Here is a 26,747-nt window from a genome sequence, read left to right on the forward strand (position 1 = left end):
CTGTTTTTGATATTATATTAAACTAGGTATCCTCAGTTTTAAGAGCAGAAAAAGCATGATCCTGTGCAGAAGGATCACTGAAGCCCCGTAGGTCAAATTTAAAGTCTTAAGTACACCTCTCAGCCTCCCTTAAATTTATCCTATGGGCCCACTCAACAGGAGAGCACCTAGAAATCATTCTGTATCTGGGAGGCCAGCTTCAGATATTCTCTGCTTGTCAGCCTTTGTTCCCTTACCCACTCACTCACCCAAACTCTGTACTAGTTTCTTTCTAATATCCTGATCCTTGTCCTGCTCCAGATATTAACCTATTACATAGCATTTCTACCATCTGAGAAGTTATACATATAGACACACAGCCACCACCACCACCACCCCCCACCCCACCCCCGGCCACATACTTGCGTAAACATGGCTGCCTCATGTTATTTTCTCTATGTTTATGCAGGAATGGCTTTTGTTTACAACTATAATACATACTAGGGGATAAAACATACTTCCCACTTCTTATGTATCTCATAGCTGCTAATATGGTTATGGGTGTTATGAGGGGATTAATAAAAGAAGTCCACTTGAATTGATTGTGTTCGTTCAATACTGAGCAAGCTTTATCCTAAGACATGAATGGAATCAAATAGCATGAAAAGTAAATAAAACAGTCATTGCTGGAGAAGATTCCTACACAGGAAGAACGAGATACTCAGGTATCTCAAGTTCTGCTCACTAACCAGCAGCTTTTACTCCTAAGAGATATATAGAACATGTGCCAACTATGTGCATAGAATTTAGGATCCCAACTGGGGTAGACTGCTAGGATTCCTTAAACCAGAAATCACATATTTACCCAGTTTGGTCTGAGGTACTTCTGGATGGGGTGTGGTTTTAGTTTTGGGGCGTGGACGACGAGGTCTCTTTGTTGTTGTAGCTGAAGGAAGAAAATTTAGGATTAATATAGTGTTGATAGCTCATAAACTCGGATTAAGATGATATACTAAGCTTTCTAAAATTTGTCAGAGTTTCTTTGAGTGGAGAAAACTGTTACTTTGGTTTGATGTTTTCTCCTTTAGTATTTTAATAGGTTTCCTTTTTTAATTGAGTTCTCCCAAGATTAAAAATTACAATATAATTATGTTTAAGAAAAGATTAAGAACTATCACTTCTTTGAAAGTGTCCCTAATCCAAAACTGGTTACAAATTGCTCCTAAAATATGATGGGGTGAGAGTTCAAACCACACTACAGTATTCACTTCTAATTATAATTTAAAATAACTAGGCTAGGGCAAATATTCCACTTGGTCATTTACTAGAATAAGCATACAAAACTTGCTGAAACATCTACAAAGTGAAAAAAAGTTAGACAGAACTTACAATACAGAAAAAACATGCCTGAAAAAAATCATGGCATAGTCGATAACTTATTGGGGGTCTAAATAAGGGATATACAGATAATCATATTTAGGCCTTAGCTCTAACAAATAGTATTGTTTAAGCGGAGACTCAGATTGACATGATACAGTTTGAAGCTGGGATATGGGGCAGACAGTGGTGCTGAATTCAGTCCATACACATTTCTGTTAGAAAGAAAGCGTTTTAGGGCCACCTGCATGGCTCATTGGTTTAAGCAGCCAAATCTTTGTTTCAGCTCAGGTCATGATCTCATGGTTCTTGAGTTTGAGCCTTGCATCTGGCAGCTGACAGTACAGAGCCTGCTTGGGATACTCTCTCTATGTGTGTGCTCTCTTTCTTCCTCTCTCTCAAAATAAGTAAAAAAAAATAAAATCTTTAATAAACACTTTTTAAAAAGCCTTTTATATTGTAAAATGAATACTGTAATAGGATGATGACAAAGTATGACATCATTGTCTATATAGCACCACAGATGAGTTTAACAATGAATAAGAGAAAGCACTTGCTAAAGGACATAAAATATCACTACCTATAGATGTCCCAGGAGTAATGGGTTCAGAGTCTCTAGCAAGCAATGACCAAAAGTAATTTAAAAAGAAACGTTAAAAGAAAAGTCATTGAACTTTCTTCAAAATGAACTTCACCAGTGTGGTATTGGTTCTACAGCAAAAAAGCAACATTTTTAAAGTTCTGAGGTGAAGGTACAAAGATATTTGTTCTTATGAAATGGTTATATCTTCAGTATCTCCACAGAGCTCTAAGTTTTGCTTGTTTTTAATATTATCTGATAACATCAACAATAAAAACCCTACTTAGAAAAATCTTTAGGCTTTTGTCAAGGAATTTTATGGTAAAAAATTATGAGAAAACAATGTGAAAGTATAATTTATTAGAAAAAAATCCCTAGGTCATTATAGATGCAATAGTTGATATATTTAAGCAGATACTATAATGAATAGCCAAAATAGAGGATGCTTTTTGTTGAGTGTCTGCTTTGGAAGAAGACCAAGACGTCTGTCCAAACAAAGATAAATAAAAGAACAAGATACAGAGGGTCATTCAGTCTGCAAAACTTGTCAGTGCATTTCTCTGCTACCAGGACAGAAAAGGCCTGACCCCAGGAGGATAGGAGAGTATGTGGTAGCCAATTGGCTTAAATCCAATCACTGAAGTCAGGCATTTAAGGTCCTTTTCATGGACCCATCTAAAAGTAGCATCACTGACCAAAATTTCTGAGAATCAGCTAAGTGAACATTGTCTTTCTCCTTTCTCCCATTCAGGTTGCCCTCCTAATTCCTATCTTCTGCTGTCACCCACATATATGGTACCTTCCAGCCTCTGTTTATGCTATTCCTGCCTATCCCAGCAACAGGTCTACAAACTGTATAAATTTTGAGGTCCACATTACACTTACCAGCTCGCAGATCTTTTATTTCTCTAAGAATTAACTATGTGCCTACCAGTTGGTAAAGCCCAGTAGATATATTGCTTCTCCCATATTCCTTTACATCTATTAATGAACAGTTTCTACATAAGAAACTTCCTTCCTCAGCCAAGTGAAGTCATTTGTTACTTCTGAACTATTTTTCACAGAGGCTAATGGAACACTTAATAAAATGTGTGACTAAGTGAACTAAATATGCTAGTTACTTAACTAGGTAAGTTTTTGATAAACCAGAATCAAAGAGAAAAATATAATTTTTCAGAGGAAGCAAATAAAATACAAAGGTACCAAGAAGATACCAAGCAGCACAAGGAAGGCATAATTATTAACTAGAGCTCTTGTGACTTCGGCCTTCACAATGAAGAGTCACCAGAGCTATTAGGTGGCAAGTTAAACTCTCATGCACGTATCATATCCAAGGGGTTCCACAGGTACCAGGAACCACATATTTACCTAGTTTAGTCTGAGATACCGCTGGGCTCTGTGTGGTTTTATGTTTGGGACGTGGACGACGTGTTCTTGTCCATTGTGTTGTTTTTGGAGCTGGAGGAAGGAAACTGGTTAATGTTGTCTTATGACTCCAGAAACTCAAGAAAGGATGATACACAGCTCTATATTTTGTAAAATTTGGCTAAATTTCCTAAGTCTTAATAAATTTGTCTCTTTTGTTTTGGACTTTTGTCATCTGTATGCAAAAAAAAAATTGGGGGGGGGGAGTTGTCCACTGACAGTTCTCTGAGAAGGATTATATAACATTATTCTAATAATCTGAAAAAGCTTATTATTATTGGCGTCAGATTTTCAATAAGGATCCTGACGCCAGGGAAACCAGAAACATAGCATGTCCATATCGGAGATGGACCCAGGCTCACCTGCTTTTGTGAGATCATATTTAGAAATTATTTGGCTTAGACATACATCCCATTAAACATTAGAATAAACAAATTTAACTTCTTAAAATCATTGGTAAACCATAAAAATGCCCTGCCTATATTTAAACAACTTTCGGTTGATGTCCATAGAATTAATATTGATGTTTATGGAGCAGCCACTCCTAATTGTATTTGAAATTTAGCTTTACCACAGAACACGGGGCAGAATCACAGGTTCTGTAAAGCACTAATAAAGCTAGATAATATGGAAGACAGATGCTGTGTACCAGCTGCATACAGGCTTAACCAAGTGACTAACCACATAACTTATATTAAACATCTTCAATATTCAAAATGAAGAATATAGTTGAGTGATAAGAGAGGGCGATGAGAAAATCTTAGAAAAAGAACACCACTTGACGAAAATAGTAATGAAATAGACTGGACAACAAATGGAAAATGCACTTGGTTAAGGACATAAAAAGTCATTACCCAATGTTGTCCTGGGAGCTTCAGTTCTCAGAGTTACAGGTTCAAGGTCTGTGGCAGGAACTGGCCAAAAGCAATACAATAAATAATGAAGATTTAAGAAATACAGAAAAGGAAAAAAAATTATCTTCAAAATGTATTTTCTTTACCCTGTAATGTTTTGAAAGCATTTCTGAACGCTGTTAAAATGGTATTTGGCTGTACTCTGGCATTCATACAACTCACAAAAGACATACCTCTTGTATTCTGCATCCCTATGAGGCCAATGGAAAGCTTTTTCCTGTATTTAATTATTTGACTCCAACTATATTGGAAACTTGGCTCCAAAAACATGTCAGTTGGCTACTATGTATTTTAAATTACTCTGAAAAACTGTAAAAGCTTCTGTTAGTATTTTGAAGGCTTTCACTACAACTGTTATTTGTTTTGAAGAATTGTGGTAGTGAGGAGAATTTCTAAAAATATTCTCAATTTGTTTGTTTATTAGAGATGTGTGACAGTTATGCAAAACATAAACTTGTGCCTTTTATCCATATGAAATGGGGTACTCTTTCTCTATTTCTCCTTTTTTTATTCACTTATTTTAAATGAATAATTAGGAGATGAGTATTCAAACAAGCAATAGAAATGATTAAGAAAAAAAATCTCAAGAGTAATAATTTGACTTTTTGGCTCTATAAACAGGATTCCTATAATTCTGTAACATTCTAAAATGATCGAATTATGCATACATGTGAAATTGTGATTTATAACTCCTTGGATTTAAATTACCATCTCTATTTGTCATTAAGTCCAGAAGACTAAATGTAATATAAACATCTTATCATGAACACGCTGTAAGCACTTATATAGAGATTCCCTTTTGCTAAGACATCACTGCAGAGTTGCTGGAAGACACATCTGACGAACTCTTCTGAATTAATGGAAACCTGTGCCTACAGAAGAGGTGGAGAAGGCAAGGACAACAGGATGAAGCAATATTCAAAACGGGTTGCCTTCAAACAAAAAAGGGAATCGGTATTTTGCTTGGAAATCAGCACAAGATGAATTTGTCAACAGGTGTATGAATTCGTCATGATGACAAGATGAATCTGTCAACAAATGTTCAGGTGTATTTGGATAGTATGGAATCAAAGAGGAAAGGACTTTTGCAAGAAAGAGACAATTATGTATCGCCTCAAGCCCCAACCACATTGTTAACTGCTCCTCTCCCATGACCATAAATTATACACACATGAAAGCAGAACTCTCAAAGATTTCCTGGTTTGCAGGATGGATCGTCTCTCAGCCCCAGTGACCCTTGACAGCATCAAGTGCTGCCAGCAATCTGAATGTCTTTGAAGGTGATCAAAGGAAGAATGACATACAGGGATTATAAACTGAGCAGAAGTAAGAATGCCTTATGATGTTGAAAGTTGCCCGTTACAAACAATCAACAATTTGTGGAAATGAATGAAAAAGATGATGAATTACAATTGTTTATGTAAGAGAATACAGCCACTGACATGAGAGGGAGAGGCCCAGAGAAACACTGACCAAGAAGGAAAACATCATTACCTATGGTTGTGGAGGGAGCTTCAGTCTCAAATGTAGCAGGATCAAAGACTATCATGAAAAACAAACAGATATAATAAAAGTAAAGAAATCTAAAGTTTTAGGTGCTCCCTGATGCTTAATTCATAGGATACAGAACCTGGTTTATTCTAAGTTGATATAAATTGCTTTCTTCATAACTTTATTATGAGATACTCTCTTACTAAATTAGAATTTTACACTAATTGGAAACTTAGGAGAAAATCTCAATTGCAAAACAGTTGAGTTTTTAGTACTGTTATATAAAAATCTTCTTATTTGGTAGGAAATCACTTAGTTAATAGTTACTGTTTAAAATGCCATCAAGGTATTTTAGACGAAGCCAATCCTTGACTACATGCCTTTAAAACAAGAACACATTGTCAGCCTTCCTGGTCGTATCTAGTGGTGAATGCTAAAATCACTTCCAACTATGTTCCAGATACAGAAAAACCAGGCTTCTATTCATCACATACCCAAATTCATAAAACAAAGCCTAAAAATGTTAAGAAAATGGAATCTGTCAGACAATCAGATGTAAAACTAACTTCTTACACATTGATTGTTCATTTAACTGGTATGGTTACTTTGAAAAGATAATGAGCCAAATCATAATATTGGGTTTTTATGCTTTATATGGTATAACAAATTGTAAATATTTTCAACAACATTCCCCAGAATGAACTTCTTAAACTAAAGCACTAGAAATTATGTTTACCGGGTTTAGTTGGTGGCATATCTGGTTGTGCTGTGGTTTGGGGTTTAGGAAGTAATTGCTTTGGTGGTTTTGAATCTGAAGAGAAAAAGGTGCTATAATTAGTGTCATAGCAGGGCTGTGAATGTCAAGATTAATGTTACTTACACACCATTTTCCTAGTTTTAGATCAAGGCAGTGAAAGTAGTGATTACCAGGCTGGATTTGAGGTGCATCTGGTCTATGTGTGGTTTTAGGTCTTTTGGATGGTTTTGATGCTAAAGAAAAAGGTATTAAAAATTAGCATAATGATCATGGCTGTAACTATCATAATTAAAGACACATACACTTGAGCAAAAACACTATATAAATTCACTGAATATACAATAAAATTAATGCCTGGGGTGTATGAAGGATGGGAAATATGTCCATTTGTACCGATTTTTCCAAAAGGAAAAATCTTTAGGAAATGTTCAAAATGTGCCTTTGAGCAAAGTAATGAGAACTACAGTAAGACTGTTTTGTATATAATTTCAGAGATCACAAGTATAATAGTTGTATTTCTTAATTGTAAGGTTTTTTAAAGCATAAAAGTAGTAGTGTAGAAATTTGAATCTTGTTTAGTAGGAGACCTGGAAAATAATCCATACACACTTTAAATTATACAGAAGTTTACATGGCTACAGAGTTCTGGAATTTTCCAAAGTAAAGCACAGTTTTTGCGAATGCTGAGAAATTATATTGAACTAACAACAGTCAAACAGCATTAGTACCAAAAACAATAAAACAAGTTTGGGACTTCTAATGTTCTTAAGTTGCAAAGACCACACTAATTTTATATTGGACCCTAGACCAAAAATAGTGTTTATGCTTCTAATTATCAAAATATACTCACAAAAATTCTGCAAGAAACAGAAAGCTGAAGAAGCCATTATTTCATGCAGCTTTTTAAGAGGGCAAAAGTCTTACAAGTGGAATGAGTAAAGCAATGAAATGACAATTGTGGCACCAGAACAAAATCTTGCCATTTGCCAAGCCCAGGATGAGCAGGGAAGTCCCTGTCTGAGAAGTGGAAGGTTTTCTCAACAGAAGGACATAGAGAGACAAAGAGTTTGTGGAGAAGCAGGAAGTTGTGTCCAAGGCCACAGACCTTCCTTAAAGAAGCACACAGGTAGGATTCTTCTAGAAGAAGTCTCCTATCTTCAGGCTCTTCAGACCCAGAGAGAAAACATGAGGAAAAGCATGGAATGAAACTGTGATGGTGCAGTGGCCCTGCAGTCATGCCTGGTGGAGAATACGAAGAGCCAAAGTGACATTCCGTGAAAGCAACTGGAGGAGAGGAGAATTACCGACTGTGGGCACCAAGAGCTCCGGTTGTACCGTAGCAGGTTCCAGAGCTATGGAAGCAAAAAGCAAGAATACTAATTATATCAAGAAGCAGCATCTCGAGGAAGGAAACATTAATCCCCACTCTTAAACTCCTCATCCCTAAGAAAGGGAATGTGATTTTCCCTTTCACTCTTCCCATTTACCCCTCTTCCCCTTCCTTTCCCACACCTCATCTGCCATAAATATGCATCCTATGACAAACTTTTAGGGTGCCCTACTTTAATAATCCATTTAGTGGGCCAGCTGACTGTGTGTGTACCTAATAGTTACAAATAAAAAATAAAAATATACGGTAAGTATAGAATGTACAGATGCTTAAATATGAAAGTCAACTGTACTGGTTCTTAAAGTCCAGCTATTTAGGTAATAGGTAGCTACTTTATCAGAAGCTACTATATATTCCATTTTCTATGTTAACTGGAACCCTCAGCATCACATTTACCAGGTTTGGACTTGGGCACATCTGGACTAGGTGTGGTTTTAGGGCGGGGGCGACGACCTGGTCGTTTGGTCTTTGGTGAAGCTGAAGAAAGACAATTAGCTAGTTAATATAGGAGCAGTAGCTCAAAAAACTGACAATCAATACTACATCTATCTTAGAAGCACATTTAAGTCCTTTGGTTTATTATGAGTAGATATTCTTCTGTTTTGCAACTTTCTATCATCATGTACCCAGTTAACTGAGGTCATGAATAATATTTTTTGATTAAATTTTCCCTATTCCATTTTGAGATGTAAAACTCAAAAGTCTGTACAGCTTAGAGAAGACAGTCTCCTAAAAATTTTGAAGGTGTATGTTTAACAGAAACATGAGAAATGTACCTTTAAGGAGCCACTAGGGATACAAATTAAAATTTATTTGGCCTAAGATTCAAAAGAAGTTTTTCATTTAGCATTAAAAGTTCACAAGTTAACAGTATGTATAAAAAGTCTTTGAATTCAGAGATTGTTTCAGGAAAGGTAACTTCTTAAAAATGAAATATAGTTTATAACACCATAGAATTTAAATTTTTTTCTCTGCAAGTAAGAACAAAGAACACAAACAGGTATCCATGGATTAATCCATTAATGTGAGCCTGTTAATAAAAATACCAGCAGTCAGGAAAAGAGGAAATAAAGGTCACTCACTCAAATAACTGTATTACCTAATGTTGTTGAAGGTTTGGTTTCCGGAGTTTCAGGTCCTAAGAGTACATGAAAATCATCAGGAAGGAATCAAAATCAAAGGAAAAACTATAAACTCTAATTAGATATAAAAAATTCTAATTTCTAAAGTTGAGCAATTATATGTAAATGGTGAAACTTTTATCCATATAAGACATTCCTTTTTTATTTAATAGATTCCTGTGTTTTTAGACAAAATGAACGAAAATGTAGTCCGTTAAGTTTGGAGAGAAAAATGGAAAAAACAAAAGAGGGCATGATTCTCATTTGGAAGGTAAGAATGCAATAAAGTAACCAACAGTTTGTGTTATAGAGGAAAATATGGGTCATTGGCTAAGATAGCACCAGCAGAACACAATTTTTGCTCTCTTTGAAGAAAAAGAAGCTATAAACATTGGGTGAGTTTTTCTATTTCTCTTAATGAATTGCCGAGGACACATCAGGATAGTTAGATCGGGAAAGATCATACTGCTTTTCAAGAAAATCTGCAAATGTTCGAATTTTGAAAGTAAGAAAAACACCTCTATAAGTAAAAACACAAAAATATCTACAAGTAGAGGGAAACCAATGTCTTCCACTGGAAACAGCCAGGTTAAAACAAGCTCAGGAAATATTACTCAAATATAAGGAGAGACAACACAGAATGTGTCAAATCAAAACCAGTCTGGCTTTCATGGCTGTTACAGAGGCTTGGCTTAGTTAGGCACAAAGAGTGTATCTTCTGAAAAAAAATGGCTGAAATAAAAATCTGAAGGAAAATTAAGAATTTTTTTAAAAACCCAAGCTAATGACAAAGTTCAACATAAAAGGTGCTAAAGAAAGAGAGGTGGGTTTTTTCTGTTTTGTTTTGTTTTCCACTCAGTAAAGGAAACTTCATTACCTATTGTTGACTGTGATGGTGGTAGAGTCTGAGGTTCTGGGGCTGCAATAAAATAGGTAATATCAAAGGCCATGCTGAATATAACCATTTAAAATAGTAAATAAATGTCTTTTACTGTAAAAGTTGTTCTCTCGCTGGTGAACAGTCTGGTTCTATGGTTTATTACAGTAAAGCTCAATCACCCCACATCCTTTCCATGAACCACAAAACAAGAAATGAGAATTCTGATGTTCGTCGTTGATTTTTTAACTATTTGCCCCACCACCCAATATTCTGAAGATTGCTCCTAGTACCTGGGGACATACTGCTTTAAGGGGAGGTCTGGGTAGCCTCTCTGAGGTTTTTCAGAGTGTCTTGTCATCTGCCATTTTGTTTTCATACAGGATAGTCAGTTTCATCCAAGGAAGTGGGAAGAGGAAAAAGACCCATGGACCTATAACCAGGTCTGAGCTCTGTTAGTTTTGGATTTCTCAGGTTTGCTGGATCTGATACTCTTTTAAAAAAAATAGGAATTGAATGTATGGTCTAAAAAGGGCCACAAGTATTCATATGATGTTCCTTTTATTTGGTAGCACCTATTGCTGGTGAACAAATTGGTTTACATATGAAATTTAGTCTATTTTGTTTAGCAAATCAAAGAAGTCAAAAAGTAATCTTGGATTTTATCAGATACTGAACCAATTAAATAAAAATATTATTTAAGTATTCTGAAAGATAACAAACCTTCCAATGTGTTTCAAATTGGCAGTATGTAAATGATACTTCATGCCGAATACAGTTTGGTTACAATATCTGGACTTATAAAAATACGATACGATAGATTTCTTATTCTACAGAACAAAAAGTATTCTTTTCTTTCAGGAAGAAAATTAAAAAAGGAACCCAATTTTTGAAGCAGAAGAAAAAGTGAAGATTCTTTGCCTTTTTCTCTTATAATGTTTTTTTTTGTTTTAATCTTTGTTTATTTTTGAGAGTCGGGGGTGGGGAGGTGGAACAGAAAGAGAGGGAGACACAGAATCTGAAGAAGGCTCCAGGCTTTGAGTTGTCAGCACAGAACCCAACACGGGGCTTGAACCTGTGAACCACAAGATCATGACCTGAGCCAAAGTTGGATGCTAAATCGACTGAGCCATTCATAGGCCCCTCTTTCCTTTTTTACAGAAATAAATTAATTAATATGACACCCATCAACTAGCTTAAGAGGACATAAATAACTTTGTTACTTGTATTTCTTATGCTACATTTACCAGGAGTTCTCTGTGATGTTTCTAGACTAGAGGCTGTGAAAAGTTTTGGGGAAATAAGTAGAGACTCGTTAGTATACAAAAAAAGAAAATGTAACAACAAATATCACAGGTAGAGAATTTTCATTTATTCTGAAAGCAATGAATAGCACAAGGTATTACTGAAAGGCGGCATCATTCATTAGCATGACTGTGGCCAAATTTTTTTTTTTTGATTTCTCAAGAACTTGTCCAGAAATAGATTACAACAGATAAATGGCAAAGCCAAAGTGATGAGATTGAAGTACACATAGTAAGGCAAAAATTGTGTGTGTGTGTGTGTTTGTGTGTGTTGTGTATGTGTATGTAAGAGAGAAAAAGGATAGAGGGAGACTGGATGTCTCAGATTCTACAGGAGAAAGGATAAATAGTAAATGTCAATACATTAAATATAGTAACTATCCAAACAAATCCATGCCTGAAAATAGCAAACAAAAACTCTTCTGAAATTTTGAGGCTGTGATTCGTGTTTTAATTTCTACACAGTTGCCTTCTAAAACTTAGAAAAAGTAAGATTTGCTACTTGTAGCATTTTTAGAATTTACAAAGATTAAAGAATGTGGTCTTACAAATTTTATAAAGAAAAACCTGTATTTTTTTAGTTCCTGACTAAAACTGAGACCAAATAGGTATGGAGCCCCATCAATTAAGCTTCCAATTCACCTGCACACAGAAATATTAAAGTCAGGGTTTATCAGAAGCAAATGTATCTTCTTGGGGAGTCCGGGTGGATCAGTTGGTTAAGTGTCTGACTTCAGCTCAGGTCATGATCTCCTGGTTCGTGACTTTGAGCCCTGCCTCAAGGTCTGTGATGACAGCTCAGAGCCTGGGGCCTGCTTCACTTCTATGTCTCCCTCTCTCTGCGCGCCCACACCCCCCTCCCCTCCCCTCCCCTCCCCCCCCCCCCCCCACACTGGGTCTCTTTCTCTCTCAAAAATAAACATTGAAAACATTTTTTTAAAAAAGTAAATATATCTTCTGACAAAACTTCCTCTACTTTATAATTTTAAGGTATAATGATAAAGGTTTAAAAATGTTAAGCGGCATGCAAATAACTACACCAGTCACCTCAGCACAAAAGAAAGATACAATGGCTCATGATTTGTAATGAGCAATAAGAAAAATTTACAATTCTATCTACCATGTCAGAGAATCGTGTTAAAAAATACCTGTAATTGAAGGTCTCTCCTTTTTTTTTTCCAGTCCATTAAAAGCTTGAATAGCCGAAGGCCATTACAATCTTAAAGATTAATTATGAAGGATGAAATTCTGATTGGTTGAGGCAGACACGTTGGGACATGGTAGATGGTGGGATTTTCAAGAAAGCACTGGATTATGCTTACAAAATAAGCCAAACCCAATGTGGGTTTTTACTCATTAGTTTAACCACAAAGGAAAACCAGAGGAAAAGCAACTTGCATGGAAAGTGAAATGGAAAAATAGCAGAGTGTGAGGAGAGCGGTGGGAAAGGCAATGAATCACTCAAATAAGAAAAGCTTTTGGTGGTTGATTTGCTCTCCTGAACCTTGGCTAGAAACAGAAATCTTCCGCAAAGCTATAATGGTGGCCTGCCCTAAAATAAAAATAAATACATTTTAAAAAGCTAAAACCCAAGCAATGGTTTGCAGAGATCCTGTTGTTACTCTGTGTTGCCTCAGACCACCGGAGGTCAATTTGAGTTTGTGTAACTTTAGGTGCAGATTCTGAAGTGGTTATATTTGATGCCAGGGGGAAAAGCTTGGATATTCTTGGGTGATTAGAAGGTACACACCAGAGGAATAGAGATTCATTAGCTTCCAAATAATTGGCCACATTTTAAAAGGAAATGTCAAATTAACAAGTCTCTTTGCTCAAGTAGCTTAAATGGATAGAAACACATCCTCGCCCCTTATTTGTATTAATGAATTTCTACTAAACCTTTCTTTAGAAAGGACTGAAATTAATAATGTAACTAATCATGTATAAACCGTTAAGATCAAACACAGACTTTTTTGCTTTTTTCAACTTTTATACTAACAGGAATAATTAGATCAGAGAGACATGTATTTAAATTTAGTGGTCTAAACATCCAATAATATTTCTCAATCCACTTAGTAATAGCTCCCTTTCAAAATACAACAAAACAGTTTTTATCTTATTCCAAAGCTCTCTAGGCATGATTTTTAAATAAATGTACATTAAAGCCTTCTGTCATATAGTTATTGGAGTTCATTGATTTAAACTGTTAGGGCTCTTGCGGCGCCTGGGTGGCTAGTCAGCTGAGTGTCTGACCTTGGCTCACATCATGATCTCACAGTTTGTAAGTTCAAGCCCTGCATGGGACTTGCTTCTATCAGCATAGAGCCCACTTGGAATCCTCTATGCCACCCCCTCTCTGCCCCTCCCCTGCTTGCACTCCCTCTCCCTCAAAAATAAATAAAACATTAAAAAATAAACTGTTAGGGGCCTTCAGTTTCATTAGCTATGTGCTTCCTTTACCAAGTAACCTCTCGGAGTAAGAGTACTTAGTTCCCTTTCTCCAACATGGAGACCTCACCCATGGTCACAGTGTCAACTACACATCCTTTTGACTAATCCCTCATTTCCTTTGGTCTGACACCTACACCTGGAAATCTCACTGCCTCTTTGAAGGGAGTCATGACAATTCCTTTTCTGAGCAGTTACATTTTTCTTCCTTACCCATTTCACTGCAAAAAAAAAAAAAAAAAAAAAAAAAAAAAAAAAAAAAAAAAAAAAAATCATGCCTGCTTAAGTAGAAAATCTCTGGTTCAATCATTGTTTACTTTGTAAACATGCACTAATGAAAAATCCATTGAATAGGACAGTGAGAAATATATTCTTCCAGAAGCTAAGAGTTTAAAATTTGGATGAAAATGATGAATAGCAACAAAATTCCTATATATAAAGGGATACTCATAAGTCAACATTTAAACTTCTGTATAGATTCTGGATAGATAGAATAAAATGCAGATTTGGTCATTCATTATGTCCTGCAATCGATATGCAGAGAATTGTCTCTGTTTTTAATTACATATACAGAATAACCCCTCCCTGCAAAAGAGCCTTCTTTTCTTCAGCAAACCATCATTGTTATATCCTGAGGAGTAAACTAATGTCAGTGTTAAGATGTAAGCTTCAATTCAGAAAGAAGTAATGGAGCATTAGGAAAATACTACCCTTTCTGATCTTGCAGCTGGAGAACTGAGAAGCTCTAAAACAAGGGCAGAGTTTTTAGGGGAGGGAAACACTTCTCCCTTTTTAGGCTGAAAGGCTGTTTAGTGTGATCAGAATTCCAGTCAACTGTGGTACTGGAAACTATTTCGTTGTCTTAGACAAGGGAGTCCTCAATCACTCACATCACTGTATTTCTGTATTTTCTCTGGGTTGGTCATCCACCCAACAGCTCAGAGTGAGGCTGCCATAATATCAGAAGGGCTGGTTATAATGAGATCATTTCATTGCATTTTTGTACTTTTCATGGAAAAATTGCATCAAATAGCAAAATACAAATCAGAAGTTCTTACTCCAAAGAGTGGCATAAAATAAATTTTCAACCCTACTTTTGGAGAAAAAAAATTCAGGGTAATTACCAGGTTTGGTGTCTATCGCTTCTGGGATGAGAGGAATTTTAGGTTTCAAAGAGATAAATTGTGTTTTACTGGGAGCTGGAAAAGTAAAGAAAATAATCAACAAATCAGTATTTAGGCATTTCAGTGTCTAAAGCCACAAAAGAAAAAGCTATGTTTTAAGTGGAATGAACTCTTCATCTTGGAAGGTTTTGCAAGTGTTCCACTGAAAGAATATTTTACAGAACAACACTGAATGAATAAAGTGATAAATTTTCATCTGGTTTGAAAAAAACATTTCAGGACATATTTGAACTAACAGAAATGGCATTGCTACAAATAGCAACAATAACTACACAAAGAACATTACTTTAATCCATTATCTTTGAAAAAAATCTATGGAATCATTTGGCCCCCTTACTTCACATTTCTCAGCCACATACAAGTCTTTAAGCACCAGAAAGAAGGCATGTTTAAGATTGATAATCACTGATAGATATAATGCATGATCTACTATACAAAGAAATTCTACTAACATCATAATAGAACATGGTTCTTCCAAATGAAGTCTGAAGTTGAACTTGAGGATCTTACTCAGAAAAATGGAGAACTGTATTTAGGACTCTACTTCAAATGCAATGACTTATGGAAGGTGATGAAGCAGCCGTGTTTTCCAGCTTTCCAAGGTACAGGATGATGTCTGAATGCTGATTTCAGGTACATTAACTATGGGACCAATTACCCAAAATCATGAAAGTCACAGGGCTGCTGTACTCTATGAAATCATCACAATTATCCAACTAGCACAGTGACTGAGACATTACACAAAAGCTAAGGTACTGGATTTTCATGGTAAAATTAAGTAACACATCTAACTACTAAGGACATGTCATTACCCAGTGTTGTCCATGTAGGTTCAGGGCTTTTAGGAATTTTAGATGTAATTGTTCCAGGACTTGTGGTTCTTTCTGGTGATGGAAAGGAAATAAAAATATTAAGATATCCTACAGACAATAAAAAGATTATTGCTCGAAGAATAACTGAATGACCCTTTCAAATCCTGCCATATTTAATTGTCAGTGTTTACAAAGGCAGTGAGTACAGGTTTTGGGAAATAATCTCTAAGTTCAGTCATAATAGTAAAGGCGATAAAAAAAACTATTTATACTATCATGGAATAAGCAAAACCTGATTTGTTGGGCATGATTCTGAGTGTATTACTTGACAGTGAAAAATAGTACCTCCTGATAAGCTACCTCTACCATGCAAATTTGGTGTTGGGATGTGTTCCCTCCTCCTTCTCCTCTGTCTAAACCCTACACATATTTTGAAGCTTACATCCTCAACTCTTTTTCTGAGCTTCTGCACAAGTATTATAGTCTCACAAGCAGCTCTCTCATTCTCTGCTGTAGAATCTTTTTGAGATTATAAGCATTTGGAGAGTCAGAGTCATGGTCTCTCCTCTCAGCCACTGCCCTAGCTCAGTTGAAAACATAGTAGGCTCCCCAAACACCAACTGCTAGCCTAATAAACACCTAAATATACATGCATACCAAGGAAATAAATCACACTAACTATCTTACTTCCTAACACTAACAAGACATTAGGACTTGTTTCTGGGTTTATACCAAAATTCACAAGCAAGAAGATCACGGACTTAATTTTCAATGAAGTCTTATTGAAAAATTGTTTGATTTTTGTCATTTTGCATTAATTCATCTTCAGCTAATTTCAAATTTTGTGAAGAAACTTTGACCTGTAGAATCATATAGCTTCTTTTTATGAAAAAGAAAATAGAGACATTATGTATTTGGAATTAAGTATCCTGAGAAGTTAAAGAGACCATTATTTACCAGGTTTGGTTCTTGGTTTTTTGGGCCTGACGCGTCGTTTAGGTGTAGAAGGGATAGATGTAGTTGGCTGGGTAGCTGAAAGAAGATTTAATATAGCTTTGATAAATAATATTGCACAGAGGCCAATCAGGTCACAATTGTAAACTCCTTGAGTACAAGAACTGCTTTTTATTTCTTTGTATGCCCAGAATGCCAGGCACTGTGCTTTATACCCAGAAGGTTCTCAATAAATGTGCTGATTGGGCCAAAATGAATTAAGTATCTATATGAACACTGAAGGTATATTGTTGAGTTAAATGTACCGGGAGGTAAGCACTCTTGAGGGATTCAAGAACACAAGGTACATTTAAGAACTCAAAAGATAATTTACCAAACAACAGAGGACAAACACAAATATTTGGGATTGAGAGAATGGAAGTTCAGAACTTCTTTAATTTTGTAGCTCATTACTAACCTCACCATGAGTTAATGAATTACATTATTCTAATAACTTTTAGACCATTATAGAATGTAGGCTGTGTTATCTTTCTTACCCATCTTTTCTTATCATTTCCAGGGTTATAGAATCTATTTGGTGCTCTTTATATTTAGACTACTTTGAGAAAAATATTCTGACCAAGTGCTATCTAATCATGCTGAATAGAAGGGAATGTACTTTAGAGTAACTATGGTCTGTAATTCCACTTCTGTTTTCTGGTTGGCAGAGTTGAAAGGATTATAGAAGGGAAATAATTCTTCAAATATATGGACACCAAGATTATGGAGATTCTTTGAGGATTCTCACAAGGCAAAGTATGATAGATAACCTAGTTCTTGGAAGAATTTCATGGTATAGAATAAAGGGAAATATTTACTACTGAAAATATTCTGGAAGTCCAACGTAACAGATTCTTTTTGGTCATTTTATCTGTTCTTTCAAAGTATACAAATAAAAACATCATTAGTTACCAGGTGTTGTAGGTGGCATTTCAGGACTAGTAAAGATTTCCAGTTTTTGAGGAACAAATGGTGTTTCACTTGGAGCTGAAAATACAAACACCCCACCCACCAAGTCATTCCAGTTAAAAAGAGGTATTTTAAGGATTTTAACATGCTTTTTAGATGGTGTTACCAAGCACATGCTACAAGTCCATGATTAAGAATGAAAAATGCATATAGTGTTGAAAGCTGGTGGATGAAATAATGATTTAAAGAAAAGGTCAGAATGATGATCATTCAGCAGTTCACTCCAGGCAGTCTCAACACATGGAAAAGAGGTGATACAGGCCATAAACACATGAGATGGGATGATATGGATGATGAAGAGTCCATGCAGTTTTCAAAGCTTTTCATTCCTTTAAGGATGGAAAAAATAATCACCTATTAGAGTTCAAAAAGAGAGAGAAAGAGAGGGTGCACACACCCAAAATGGAACATAAGATGACTGCATTACAGGAAAAAATATATATATTCAGAAATAGGAATGAAATAAATGATTAAATGTGATGGAATGAAATGGTCATTTGGAAGAATGGCATTCACATGGATTTTCTCTTGATGGAAAACGAAGTAGGATTTTTCTGTTAAAAACATTACCCAGTGTTGCCCTTGGCTGTTCAAGAGTTCTAGAAGTTTTAGGTGGGACAGAATCCAGAAATGGATCACTTGTTTCTGTTGGAATAAATGTCAACATTTATAAAAGCAGAAGGCCCCAAGAATAAAATACAAATTCATGAGTAATAAATTATTCCTCATATGGGGAAAAGTATCACGAACACTTGAATGACTGCTGACCAACATTTTAAAACTAGTGATTCATTAGGAGCTGAAGATGAACTTTTAAAAACATGTATACTTTAAACATTAGAAACCATTATAAAAACGTTTCATGTATTCAACTTGTCTTCAGTTGGCTTTTTTGGTTTCTCACCTTTGTTTAACTACTAACTGAACACACTCAACACTCTATTCCATTTTTTCTCTTATTTTCTGCTATTTAAAATTATTTGCTTTTATCATGGCACAAATAATGTGGATATCAGGTGAAATATACAAAAATATCAGACATATATCTATGTCTAGCAGAGACCACTCATATTGACTTGGAATCTCTCATAGTACCTAGTTTAGTAGGTGCTTAATAAACAGTTGCTAAAATGAATTATTAGATTGAGTTACATTCACTGTATGTGGATCAGTAGGAGATTGCCAAAGATTAGACCCAACTGAACTTCTATAGACCAATGAATGACATGATTGCTCTAGTGCATGATTTCTCAGCTCATCACTATTGCCTTTTAGGGCTGCATAATTCTTTGTTGTTGGGGGGACGGGGGCTGTCCTGTACATTGCAGGGGTTTGGCAGTATCCCTGGCCTCTACCCACTAGAAGTCAGTGCCACCTTCCCCAGTTGTGACAATCAAAAATGTATCTAGCCATTGCCAAATGCCTCTGGGGGGGAGAAGAGAGAGACATCATCCCCATCTGAGAGCCACTGCTCTACAGAAAAGTCCCTAAGAATCTAAAACCTTTTTAGAGTGATTCTGTTAATACATTACTCTGGGTCAGTGGCAACCAAATTTATCTGCATCTCCCACGTGTGGCAGAGCTTATTACTGATAAAGAAGTAATCGCTCAACAGAGAAATGGGTAGAATCCATCTCACTGACACAGACTGCCACTTCTCTCCTGCAGAACCCTGAAGAGTATGCTTTTTCACTCTGCGCAAGTTAAAGCAAGAACGAGGCATAGTGTTGCCAGAACATTTGGCATCCAAAGAAAGAATTGAGAGGCGGGGTATACCTGTATGGGGTTCTGATATGTCAGGCTCATCTGATGTTGTAGGGCTTGAGAAAACATCATAAGTTGCTTTTAAAAGAAAAGGTAAAACAAAAGAGAAGATGTTAATTTTGATTAATTTTAAAAAATTTCATGACACAGTTTAATGCTGGGTAAAACAGAGTTTTATGTAAGTGCTAGTGCGTTTGGGCTCTGGGCTATTGGTCTTGTCACTAAATGTGTAAGCAATCACTAAGACTTGCCTCTAGGCTTTCCCCAAACTAAAGGCTTTTGTACAGTGAGCCCTGGCACTGGCCTCGTGGGTGATGTGCACATAGTGCTATATATTTACAATGAAGTGGTGCCAGCTCTAAATCAAAGAGCTTCAAAGAGTATAAACATAAATGAGTCAGAAGCAATTTGAGGAGAGATTTCCAAAGAAGGAAACAACAGTCACATTGAAGCTATTTGCACCAAATAGTTTAGTCTTCCTACTTAGTAAAAGTTACCATCATGGTATCTTATGTTTGGACAGCACTTTCCAGTTTGCATGGCACTTTCTCACATATCAGCTTATTTAACCCTCTCAATATCCCTGAGAAACATGTGAGGTAGGCATTATACCCATTTTCTAGATAATGGGGTGTTAATTCCATTTTCTACATGATGAAGTTGAGATTCGCAGCTGTGAAAACATCTGCCAGTGGTCCCACACAGGCTTTGTCAAGTTCAGTGTATTTGTCATCCCATTAACAGGGCCAAGAAGAGCTGAGTTAAGACCAGTACTCTCTTCTTGCACCACGCCTCCTGCCACTTTACCTAGAGGCAACTTTCTTTCTATATTCCTAGTGGAGCCATGAGCCCTTCTACAATCTAGGTGGATTTCAGGATAAATTTAATATTCTACATAAACCAAGGAAAGCAGGGTGACCTTGAAAAACAAGGTTGATCTTAATACAGGGATAAATTTCATGTTCACGTAAGAGTTGAATCTGCAAGCAAAAAGAGCATCAAAATAAAAATTAAAGATGTTCTCTTTTTCTGCACAAAGAGCTGTCAGTATGGTAATGGGAGGTGAAGTGAAAGCATTAATTGTCATGCGATACATGTTACTTTCCTGACCCACTCAAAATGGCTCTACAGAAATAAACTAAAAAGGAATTCATAGGAAAATTTACTCAGCAAGGTTACTTGTCAGTCAGCGACCATGTCATGACTTAGAACCAGTGCTAGTGGAAGGTATAAGAAAGATAATATCAGACTGTGTGATACACCCAGATATGCACAGAGGGCAGTTTATATTGCACCACATACTGAAGAGGCAGGAAAGAGAATTCTCTTTGTGAAGGCCAATCTACTACTTCGCAAAATCTTCAAAAACAGAAAGAACATTCTGAGTCATGCACATGTTCTAAGAGCCAATGCTTTAAATTGCAATGCAAGGTTTTCTTTAGCCTAGCTACAATTTTAAAGAGTCAGATAAGAATGACAAACCTTTTGAAGGACAAAAATGCTGGTGGTTGCTGATCTTGCTTGCTTCAAGCCAATTTCAAGTCATGGATATACCCAAGTCAGCTCTATGTATTACCAAACAAGTTAGGAAAACTTTCCCAACTTCTATTTAAACTTCTTATACTAGAAGTTATGAATAAATATCTTGACTTTTATATTGCTGCTAACTTTTGAAAAACGCTACAACTGTCTTTTTGTTACCCTAAGTCATACACATCCCTTCTATCTATTAACACTGAACCAGCTTTCTTATATTCTGTACTTTTTGTCCCAAGAGTACCCCCTTTCTATTTCTTTTCTATATTGATAATTCCTTTCTATTTGCCTGGTTGCAAGCCAGGCTGCCATCTTCCCTCAAGTTATTCTCAGAAAGCACTATACTGGGGAAGGAAGCCCTCCTTCTGTCATCCTCTGGCCGTGGTGCCTCATGTCGGGAAGCTCCCAAGTATCACAGACCTCTCACACCTAAAACATTTTCTCAAATATACTTAATATTAAAATAACACATCTTCCAGAAGACTTGGTCCCTGCTATTTCTATTTCTGGAGTTTCTGAGAGTTGAATAGTTAAGAACAAGAGTGCTAATAACTCACAAATACCACTTGCTGGAAGTTTTATGTTGTTTGAGCAGCTTTGAGAGGCATGTTATCACCCCCCTTCACTCATGGCTTAAACACACTTTTTTGGGGCACCTGGGTGGCTCAGTCAGTTAAGTATCCAACTTTGACTCAGGTAATGATTTCACGGTTCACAAGTTCGAGCCCTGCATCGGTCTCTGTGCTGTCAGCCTAGAGCCTGCCTCCGATTCTGTGTTTCCCTCTCTCTCTGCCCCTCCCCCGCTCGTGCTCTGTCTCTCTCTCAAAAATAAATAAGTATTAAAAAAATTAAACACGTTTTGTGAATCTCAAATAATAGATACCGGAGGAGAGAACAATGTCAAAAATGGAGTTCTCTAAAAATCAACAGCTCTTGGGGCACCTGGGTGGCTCAGCTCATTAAGCATTTGACTCTTCTTGATTTCAGTTCTGGTCATGATCTCACAGTTTGTGAGACCAAACCCAGCATCAGGCTCTGCAATGACAGCAGTGGAGCCTGCTTGGGATTCTCTCTCTCTCTGCCCCTCTACTTGCTCATGCATGCTTTCTCTCTCTCAAAACAAAAACAAAAACAAACAAACAAAAAACAAAAATGGGGCACGTGGGTGGCTCAGTCGTTTAAGCATCTGACTTCAGCTCAGGTCATGATCTCACTGTTCATGGGTTCAAGCCCTGCGTTGGGCTCTGTGCTGACATCTCAGAGCTTGGAACCTGCTTCAGATTCTCTGTCTCCCTCTCTTTCTCTGCCCCTCCCCACTCACTCTCTCTCTCTCAAAAATAAATAAACATTAAAAAAATAATAAATTTAAAAAAAAAAGCTCTTGATTTCTTTACGAAATTCTTGTATATGTGTTTCTATACCAGAGTAAAATGTGTCAAATGATTAGGCCTCTTGGCTTTTAAAAGGCTACTTCAGCTATAAGAGTGATAGATAGCTAAGAGTGAAGAGCAAATTCCTGTTTCTTAGACTCTCCACATGCTATCATGCATTACTGTTTAGAGGCAAATATTTTCTATCACTAATGTGGAGGAAATGCTCCTGTTTGACATTAAGCATCATCTCTAGTCTCGCATTCACAGAACATAAATGGGACCAAAAGTTGCAGAACCAATCCAATACAAGTAAAATAGGTAGTTCAATTCGAAGGTTAGAAAAAGCAATTATTTTCTTTCAAGTAGCAGTAATGACTTATCATGATAACTCAATTTCACTTTTATATTTCTCAGAAAAATTATTATGAAATAAGCCATACTAACATTTGCTCATTTGCTCACAACTTCCTAAAACCACATTGTTAAATTATGTTTTGTTGGTTACATGTTTTATTTTTTTAGATGTTTATTTTTGAGAGAGAAAGAAAGAGAGTGCTAGTGGGGGAAGGGCAGAGAGAGGGAGACAGAGGATCCCAAGTGGACTCTGTGCTGACAGTGGAGAGCCCAATATTGGGCTTAAACTCACAAGCAATGAGACTGTAACCTGAGCCAAAGTCGGACGCTTAACCAATTGAGCCACCTAGGTGCCCCAGTTGTACATTTTTTAAAAATGATTTTAAAAAACTAATCAGATGTAAATCCCATCATAAAAATGCTCTGATATTGCTCTGGAAATGTGATAGCACACAGATAAAGCATTTCCGCTTATTAAGAACTTATCAATTTATTCCATTCAAATTCCATGAATGTTAGTACCTATGTGAAAGACTTTCCTTTTTCATCAAATTCTTAGGTGAAAGGCATCATTAGGACAGAAATTGAGTCAGTCATGTTCATGACGCACTCCAAAGTTTATTTTACCCCAGAGCCTGGTACATGGTGGAGACTCAATAAAATTAATAGGAATAATTATTCTATTAATTAGTAGAATAGAGTTAACCTGCAAGATGGCCATTACAATGAACAAATAACAGTTTGACAGCTGAGTGGTTCATGCTCTTAGTAAGGACAAATGAAAATAAATGAATAGGCCCCTTTAATTATTTTATGATACACATACTTGTGCACACAGATCTCTTCCTCTACTACACAATTAATTACCTGCCATATGCTTATGTGGCCATACCCTGCCATGGAAATAGAATCCTAAAAACATATGAAGAAGCAACGGGAAGATACAATAGGACTATCAATAAATAGCGGGATGAGAAAAGCATTTATGAACACCACACACACAGTTCTCAGTACCATTTAAATAAATACATCGTGCTTTCCTTAGTTGATGGAAAAATAAAGTATCTTTCTGTTTGGACTTGAAATTTGTGAAAATAGTGCATACAAGAAAACGCTCATGAAGCAAAACCAAAGGCTGAGGCTGTAAATCTCTAAGAGGCCACAGTGAATCTGTAAACCATCTGCTACACGTGAATCCTATTTTCCTGCTCTGTAAGCATCAACACTACCACTCATCTCCACTTTTTTCTCCTCTCTAGGGCTTAATCCAGTTGGGTGGGCCAGATCTGTAATCATCAACAACTCACAGGGAGGCAGTAAGGTCCAAATGTAGATAGAGTTCAATCTCTTTTCAACCACTCTGAGCAAACCACAATTTTCCAACCAGTATACCACTCCCCATGTGTGATCATTCAGCGTTCAGGTCTTTAAATGATTTATAGATCTTAAGTGCATATAGTAATTTCCTGAAGTTCTACAAAGTACTGAAAATAGTAAGTGATGAACTCCTAAAGGCAGCTCTCAAAGTAGATTCTAATGAAAAGACTGAGGCTGATCATTCTCAGTTCTGACTCTGTTGTCAAGGGAAAGCTTCTAAGGATAACTGTTTGTTGTTCAAGGGGAAGGAATTATGCCAGAAGATGAGTTGTCTTAATAGTAAGTCACAGTACATTTGGAGGGAAAAATCAGTTAGTCTGGGTACACTGAGGAAACAACAGTCAGGAGAGTTTTCTAAAAATGAAAATGAACATGTCAGATCATCTTGGGTTGTATAAAGAAACCATTATCTTTGTCTGAATTGAGCTTTAAATCTTTCCTGGTACTAGGGCACCTGGGTGGCCCAGTCGGTTAAGCAACCGACTCTTGGTTTCTGCTCAGGTCATGATCTCACCATTCCTGGGTTCGAGCCCCACATTAGGCTTTGTGCTGACAGCACAGAGCCTGCTTGGGATTCTCTCCCTCTCTCTCTGTCCCTCCCCTGCTTGCTTGGGTGTGCATGTTCTCGTTCTCTCTCTCTCTCTGAAAATAAAACAAACAAACTTTAAATCTTTCCTGGTATTACAGGCACCTGGGTGGCTTAGTTGGTTAAGCGTCCAACTTTGGCTCAGATCATGATCTCACGGTTCATGAGTTTAAGCCCCACATTAGGCTCTGCACTGATTGACAGTGTGGAGCCTGCCTGGGGTGCCTGTCTTACTCTCACCCTCTCTCTTTGCCCCTCCCCCACTCATGCTGTCTCTGAAAAATGAATAAACCTTAAAAAAAAAACTTTGTTTTAAAAGTAAGTAAACAAAAAAAAATATTTTCTGGAGCACCTGGGTGGCTCAGTCGGTTAAGCATTTGACTCTTGGTTTTGGCTCAGGTCATGAATTCACAGTTTGTGAGTTTGAGCCCTGAGTCAGGTTCTGGGCTGACAGCATGGAGCCTGCTTAGGATCATCTCTCTCCCTCTCTCTCTGCCCCTCCCCTGTTCATGCTCTCTCTCTCAAAATAAATAAACTTAAAAAATTAAAAAAAAAATTCTTTCCTGGTACTAACTGATGGTCTTTTTAAGTGGATGATCAAGTTAAGGAGGCTTAACACTGATGACACTATGAAGCCAGAAACCAAAAGATGATTTCCATCTTACCCTTTCAATGACATAAGGGCTTGAGAAATGATGCATGTGCCTGAGCTGTGGGACGGTACACACAGCATTTATGCTGCCTCTCCCACCTCTGATGCCCATGGAAAACAGAGCAAGTTGGTCACACATCATTTTACTCCTTGAACCTAGGAAGGGTCTCAGGGCCCAGTTTATAGAAAGATTCAGGTTGCTACTCTAACTCAACAGCGTGGCTGTGTTATACATCCTTGCCCAGAGTTAATAAGATGTCAGACCATTCCATGGGGGCAATGCCTCTTTAAATAACAATGCATATATCCTATACATTCTTTTTAAAAAATGTTTAAACAAGTGAAATGAAGATCCAACAATCTTTTGTTAAGCTTATATGCAAGTTAGAGTCTTTTTATTGTCTCTCTTCCTTCTTCCTTTTTTTCAGTCATGTTATTGTATTATTATTATTATTGAGTATCTGCAGCAATTCAGGAGGTTTGGGATGGGCAGTGTGGTAGGAAGGGGATGCATTCAATTCAAGAGTCCACTGTATTAAGGAAAGGATGACAGAGTACCTCTCAAGTACTGCGAATTAGATTTAGTGACTTACACTATTTTTTTAAACGCATTATTTCCAAGACCTAACACTCAATGAAAAAAATTTTATTTCCATTTTATAGGTGAGAAAATTGAGACTCTCAGAGGTTAAATCACTTGTCTACAGCCACATAACTACTACGTAGTTGAGTTGGTTATTAACCCAGCTGTGTCACTGCATAGGTCACAGATCAGTGATCACATTCACAAGAAGAATGAATGTCAGAAAGTGGCCAGTCTTACTCACAGACCACTTAATGTTGCTTAAAAATCTAGAAGGCACCTGGTCCTAGCATCATTTGCTCTGTTGGTAAGCTATTCAAGAAAAAATTTCGAAGTAAACTGTATAACATTATTTCACTCTTAACTTGGTGTGGTTGTTAGAAGCTTAGGAAAGAAATCAATGAGGATCTAGTTTTTGCTCCTCTACTCATTCAGGGCAAGCCTCTCACTTGTTGCTTTAAAAGAAAATGGTAACTCTATTTCCAGGGACTTCTGGAGGATCAATAGGATGGTATATATACAACCTTTCAATCTCTTAATAGGAAATTGCTGTGCAAATACAAAATTATACCAATGAAGAAGCAATTCAACAAATGCGTGCACATACACACAAATGCACAATTCTTTGGGGGACTGGAAGGTAGACTACTCTTCTAGAACTCATTCTATAGTACACAGAAATCATAGTCAACTGGCCACTTTTCAATAGAACCTAAGACCAATTCTATCATGTCATCAGAAAAATTTTCTTTCCTGAGTTTTTGTTACAAGCATTTACATATTTTTAAAAGGTGGCCAACTTTCTTTTAATATAGAATTTATTTTAAAGAGTATACATTCTGATGTATAATTATAGAGTAGATTTTAATCCTCTCTTTTCTAAACTTTAAGAAAACTTAGGTTT

General features: G+C 36.7%; 1 protein-coding gene across 13 annotated transcripts in view; it reads right to left on the bottom strand.

Annotated features, from left to right (window-relative positions):
* The window catches only part of LOC122229851 (ABI family member 3 binding protein), a 257,228-nt gene that overhangs the window by 98,020 nt on the left and 132,461 nt on the right, over positions 1 to 26,747 (bottom strand). For 12 of the 13 annotated variants that reach the window (XM_042955387.1, XM_042955388.1, XM_042955383.1 and 9 more), the window contains 16 exons: positions 19,395 to 19,460; positions 18,189 to 18,263; positions 17,562 to 17,636; positions 16,614 to 16,688; positions 15,657 to 15,728; positions 14,785 to 14,859; positions 9,912 to 9,953; positions 9,013 to 9,051; positions 8,310 to 8,390; positions 7,828 to 7,875; positions 6,694 to 6,756; positions 6,503 to 6,577; positions 5,770 to 5,817; positions 4,216 to 4,275; positions 3,305 to 3,394; positions 845 to 925 (listed from right to left, as the gene is read on the bottom strand). In XM_042955387.1, coding sequence (XP_042811321.1) covers positions 845 to 925; positions 3,305 to 3,394; positions 4,216 to 4,275; positions 5,770 to 5,817; positions 6,503 to 6,577; positions 6,694 to 6,756; positions 7,828 to 7,875; positions 8,310 to 8,390; positions 9,013 to 9,051; positions 9,912 to 9,953; positions 14,785 to 14,859; positions 15,657 to 15,728; positions 16,614 to 16,688; positions 17,562 to 17,636; positions 18,189 to 18,263; positions 19,395 to 19,460 — 1,065 coding nt within the window. The remainder of the gene's footprint in view (positions 1 to 844; positions 926 to 3,304; positions 3,395 to 4,215; positions 4,276 to 5,769; positions 5,818 to 6,502; positions 6,578 to 6,693; positions 6,757 to 7,827; positions 7,876 to 8,309; positions 8,391 to 9,012; positions 9,052 to 9,911; positions 9,954 to 14,784; positions 14,860 to 15,656; positions 15,729 to 16,613; positions 16,689 to 17,561; positions 17,637 to 18,188; positions 18,264 to 19,394; positions 19,461 to 26,747) is intronic. The other variant, XM_042955380.1, reaches the window with a different exon arrangement.

The sequence above is a fragment of the Panthera leo genome, chromosome C2 (assembly GCF_018350215.1).
Source record: "Panthera leo isolate Ple1 chromosome C2, P.leo_Ple1_pat1.1, whole genome shotgun sequence".
Lineage (NCBI taxonomy): Eukaryota > Metazoa > Chordata > Mammalia > Carnivora > Felidae > Panthera > Panthera leo.